The sequence below is a fragment of the Ceratina calcarata genome, unplaced genomic scaffold (assembly GCF_001652005.2).
Source record: "Ceratina calcarata isolate Rehan_Ccalc_2016 unplaced genomic scaffold, ASM165200v1 scaffold60.2, whole genome shotgun sequence".
NCBI lineage: Eukaryota > Metazoa > Arthropoda > Insecta > Hymenoptera > Apidae > Ceratina > Ceratina calcarata.
The window spans coordinates 49178-54755 of NW_017177241.1; the positions used below are offsets into that span (position 1 = coordinate 49178).

General features: G+C 42.6%; 1 protein-coding gene across 1 annotated transcript in view; it reads right to left on the reverse strand.

Moving 5' to 3' along the window:
- The window catches only part of Dhc1 (dynein axonemal heavy chain 1), a 44894-nt gene that overhangs the window by 9438 nt on the left and 29878 nt on the right, over positions 1–5578 (reverse strand). The window contains exons 22-26 of the mRNA XM_026817734.1: positions 5064–5258; positions 4862–5000; positions 3891–4167; positions 3097–3538; positions 504–1861 (exon numbers count right to left, since the gene is read on the reverse strand). Of these exons, the coding sequence (XP_026673535.1) occupies positions 504–1861; positions 3097–3538; positions 3891–4167; positions 4862–5000; positions 5064–5258 (2411 nt within the window). The remainder of the gene's footprint in view (positions 1–503; positions 1862–3096; positions 3539–3890; positions 4168–4861; positions 5001–5063; positions 5259–5578) is intronic.

Consider the following 5578-nt stretch of genomic DNA (forward strand, 5'->3'; position numbering starts at 1 on the left):
AAAAAAATTAAAGACTCGAACCCAAAACAACGCAACCTCGAAAATCTAACGACGCACAGTGAAAATTAGTACTAATTAAGCAGCGACGCAACTGCGAAAAAACGCAAAACGAAACGACGCAAAGCGAGGTATTGGTGAATGGGGATCCGACTGTGTGTGTGCGTGTGACTCGTGGTGGCATGTAAGAACGTGTATTGTGATTATCTTGAGATATTAAAGTGTTATTCGAGCATCTAACTTCAGGAGATTGATAGATAATTCCTATGATCCTTCAATCTATGCGACATATTGGGAGTACAAATTTTTTATTTGGTCCGTTTTTTTGTGATGAAAAATGCATTTCAGAACAAAATGAATGAACAGATTAATCAAAGCATTGTCCATCATTGGCTACTACTTTCTCCCACCTCTCAAACAAATTTTCGAATTCCATTTCGAGAAAATGTCTCGTCTTTTGAGGTACTAATTTGTACTCCCAATACAATAATACTAAATCCGTTTACCTCATGAAATCCACAAACGCAGGACTCTTCCCGAGCATGTCCACGTAGCCCTGGCCCAGCATCTCCTTCACAATCTTCACGATTTCCTTCTCGAACCAATCTTTATCAGCTTGCACAGTAAACCTGTCACTGAACACTCGGCTGCACTCATGCTTCCACAATAGCATGAGCACGCTCTCCTTATCAATCACCGTAGACAACGTGCCCACCATGCCCTGCCATATCCTCGACAAATCGCGAAGACTGAAGACGTAATGGAATTTCGCTGGTGTCGGCAATAATTTGGACCTCGTCCTCTCCCAAAGTATCCTCGTCAACGGTACCATTTTCTTCACCAAAGCTCTGACTTCTACCGAGAAGCCTCTCTTTGCGTTGTAATGACCTTCTCCCAGCACGCTGAAGATACGGTCGATAGACGCCTCGGTGGGCAGCGTGCAATTGAATATACAAAATTGTCGCTTCAACCTCGAAGGGATGTCGTTCCTCCCTCCACCGGGTTGACACATTGCGGCCAGGAACGTTACATCCACGATGCTAGTGAAATCGCCGGGTTTCTCCAGAGAGTAAAACCCTTTCATGTCCATCGTCTGTCTCACGATCTCGTTCGTCACTTGATCGCCCCATTCGTTTATCTCCGGTAGATTCACGTCGTCGATGAATATCAACATCTTCTTGCCACCCGGTGGGCCGAAAGTACTGCCTAAACGTTTCTCCACGTAACTCTCGATGGTCTTCTGAAACTGATAGGGACTCGTGGCCGAGCTGAAGTTGAACGATCTGTTCAGAGTGGTCTCAGGGTTCGCCTTCTTCATGTACGACTTCATCATCACCGTTTTAGCAGAGCCTTGCTCTCCTATCAATAAAACGGCTCTGTCCTGCCGACCGATTAGATCAATCAAATACTGTATTCTCACGTTGTCAGGGATCGGTACCAGCACGTTGCTATAATCGGGCGTCGAGTACTCTGGGTAAACGTAATGCGGTACCATGCTCGTCCACGTGTCCCATTTACCTTTCTCAGTTACATAGAAATCGAACACCTTCGCATCGAGGTATTTCTCTGATGTAGGTAAGTCTAAATTTTCAAAATTACTTCGAAGGTACGAGTCGTATTTCTGCCTGTCCAACGTTTCTAGCAGTGCTCCTAGACCCCATATTAGAGAGAAAATGTAAAACCGTTTTAGGTGTTCCATCGTCATTGGTTGTCGACTCTCTTCTTCGATTTCTTCGTCTTCCTGCTCTTCCACAGGAGTCTCTGGTGGGACCAGACCTTGGAGCAGGTACAGCATCTGCTGCACTACGTTGCATTGCAAGACGTTTATAGCCATCGATAATGCTTGAGTGCTCCACGAGTAAATCTATAGAAACATTTCTCATATACTCGTAGTTCCGAGACTCTAGGACCGTTTCACGCAGGTTGGAAGGCGGTGGAGGTCGCAGCGAATTCCTTCCACACGGTTCAGTATACACGGTAAAGCATTGAGATGCGCAGAATGATCAAAAACTGAACTGTGCCCGGTCCTAGACTCTCGGGATCGCAAGTATAGTGTCACAATTCCTATTCACTGGCGTGTTTGTCTATAATTTTATGTATTGGGAGTACAAATTTGTTTGGTCCGTTTTTTTTGTAGTCAAAAATGCATTTATTCCAAGACAAAATGAATGAACAGATTAATTAAAGTATTGTCCATCACTGGCTACTACTTTTTCTCACCTCTCAGACAAATTTTCGGATTCCATTTCGAGAAAATGTCTCATCTTTTGAGGCGACCCAAGTTAGAAGCCAATTTTAGATTTCTGCGAAAGAAGTGAACTGGTGACCTGCCAAATCATGCTGCGTCCGTCGGAACAACCGGTAATCAGAAGGAGTAATGTCCGAAGAATATAACGGGTGCGGTAAAACATCCCACTTGAGCGTTTCCAAATATTTTTTTACGACTTTTGCGACATGAAGCCGAGCGTTGTCATGCAGAAGAATAACTTTGTCATCTCTTGTTCACCTAATTGCCTTATTTTTGTATCATTTCCATGGATTTCAATCGTATGGAAACTGCTTGTTGAGTCACTCCAAATGATTCTGCAAGCTCCTCTTGCGTTTGACTCGGATCTTCATCGAGTAATGTCTCCAATTCTTTGTCTTCGAATTTTTTTGGCTGTCCAGAGCGAGGCTTGTCTTCAACGCTGATATCATCATTCTTGAAACGTCGGAACCATTCCCTACATGATTTATCAGTTGAAGCATTGTAACCATAAACTTCCACAAGCATTCTATGCGCTTCAGCTGCACTTTTCTTCCATTTAAAGCAGAAAACCTCCCGCAAATGCTGCTTAGTTAATACAAAATTTGACATATTCAACACAGTAAAAAACAAGGTTTTTGTATGAAGCTCAAAGCAATATAAACTGAATATTATTGACAGACATTTAAGCTCTCTGAAATCGCTGTCACTATGAAACATTCATAAAAGCCAGAACCATGTTTTGAAAACGGACCGAACGTACTCCCAATATTATTTTAAGATCGTAAGAAGACAAGCCAATGAATAGAAATTTATATCTGAAAATTAATGAATTTTATTAAGAAGCCTCTCACCTGTGCAAAAGAGTCGGCGAAGCATTGTTCGAACACTTCCTGCTCTAAGGGTGTCCTACTTTTCAACCAGGCAGTAACGACAGGATTCCAGTCCAGCCCAGACGAGCTCATATAAACCATCCCATTGCGAGACACTGTCGCCGGGCTCGCGTTGTCGATGTTATGCGGCTCGAAGATGATTTTGCAGGTGGGCGCCATCGATAACCGATCGCCGTTCGCCAGAGTCAATGTTTTGTTATCGTCCAGGACGGAATTCAAATTCTCGATCCATATACTGTCGACGGGACCGTCGAGCACCATCCATACGTGCTCTCCTTCCTTCAGTTTCAGAGTTTTACGCCACAAGGCGGAAAATATACCGTCCGTCCAGTCATTCGTCGCCACGTCCAGCCGGCCAAACATTTGCGCCGCTGTTATGCTCTTCGGGTTCATTCTCATCTCTCTAGAAGATATTCGCGAAAGTTGTGTGCAGTTTGTGGGATGGTTACATATTCACAGGAAAGAATATACAATTAGTATACTAATGTTCCCGAGAGTCTAGGACCGGGCACAGTTCAGTTTTTGATCGTTCTGCGCATCTCAATGCTTTACCGTGTATACTGAACCGTGTGGAGGGAGTTCGCTTCGACCCCCCCCCCCCCCCAAGTTTCAAGATACGAGAAACAATCCTAGACTCTCGGGAACACGAGTATAATAACTTACGAAATACGATAATTGAAAAATTGAGAGCCTGAATCTACTGTATTTTGCAAAAAAATGCATAATCTAGTAATACGAGACTAATGAATTTTCACCTGTGGAAATCGCCGCATTGAGTCAAGGCTTTCATCAAGATATGAATACAAGTGGATTTCCCTGCACCAGTCGGTCCCAGGGTCATTATCCCATGCCTCACCCTTTGCGTTTCGTACAACTGTATTAACTTCAGCACCCACGGTGGATGATACACCAATCCTGCGTCTTCTACTTGTTCATTAATCGCAGCCTCCAGTTCCGGGTAGGAAGTTTTTTCAAGAGCCTGATTCGGAAACAGATCAGCTACTAACGAGATGAATAAAGGCTCGTCTTCGTCTGCAATAAATAATTTCGACAAATAGACTAAAATCACTGATTTCTTGATATAAAATAAATCAAATCTTTTCTAATACAGGGTGTCCCGGGTTTTAATGGACAAACTTGGGAAGCACATACCACTTGCGAAAATAAGAACAAAATGTTATTTGGATTTTTCTCAGAAACCCTTTCTCAGACACCCTGTACAGGGTGTCCCAAAACTAGTGTAAAATATTGAAATGGGAGGTTCCTGATGTGATTTTAAATAACATTTTCCTTAGCGAAAGAGTTGTCCGAGGTGTGGTTGAGGAGTTATTAACAAAAAACCTCGACCAATCAGAGCGCTCGATTGGCGCGAACTCCGAATCGGGAGCGTTGGCTCGGATCCGAACGCCCGGCCTATCAACAATCTATCATTTCCCATTTCATTTGGGTTAAATATATTAATTTCCTTGCTCCCGATTCGGAGCTCGCACCAACCGAGCGCTCTGATTGGGCGCGGTTTTCTGTTAATAACTCTTCAACCACGCCTCGGACAACTTTTTCGCTAAGGAAAATGTTGTTTAAAATTACGTCAGGAACCTCCCATTTCAATATCTTACACTAGTTTTGGGACACCCTGTATAAAAGGCTTATAAGTTTGATATAATTTGGACAAATAGACTAAAAATCACTGAGAACGATTAATGATTCAAGAAGTAATATAAAAGACCTATGAGTTTTGATAGATTCATGTCCCTCAAAACCCGCATAACTATAGTGCTTTCAGAGTCCTTCGAATTCACCCTCTTCGACGCCCCCAGCGTTCTTAGCACGGATAATATATTCCTTAAACCGAAGTCGTAGTGAACCTTAAAAAACCGATTAATATTAATAGGATTATAGAAATTCTATCGTGGTTTTAAATTATTTACCTGTTTCGTCAGCTGCTCTTCGCAGAGTTTGTACAGGGTATAAAATTTCCGAGCAAGCGTGATGTTCTCCAGGAAACCGCAGCTGGCCAGCTTCACCCGAATGATGATTTGCCTGTCAGGTACCATCATCGCGACGGTTCGGAATTGAATTTTCAGGTTTTCCGGCAGCTCTTTCCTCCCAGCGTATCCAGGATTCTATAAAATTTTGCAATTATCAAAAATCACTGTCTAACACAAAAAAATTTTGCAATATCCATCACGTGATTCTTATAGAGTTTCTCGTGTCGAACACGAATCGGAGTATTATATATTATATTATGTAACACACATAGAAATAATATAATGAATACTCATAAAAATCGGAATTCGGACCGTAATACTCATAAAAAGTAAATAACTATTAAACGGGTACCACAAATATATCGGACACGCATAGCTACGGCACTGGCGGACCGCGCGACGATCCGCGATCTCGATTAACACTAGAAAGACTGAAACTTAATATATACCTATAT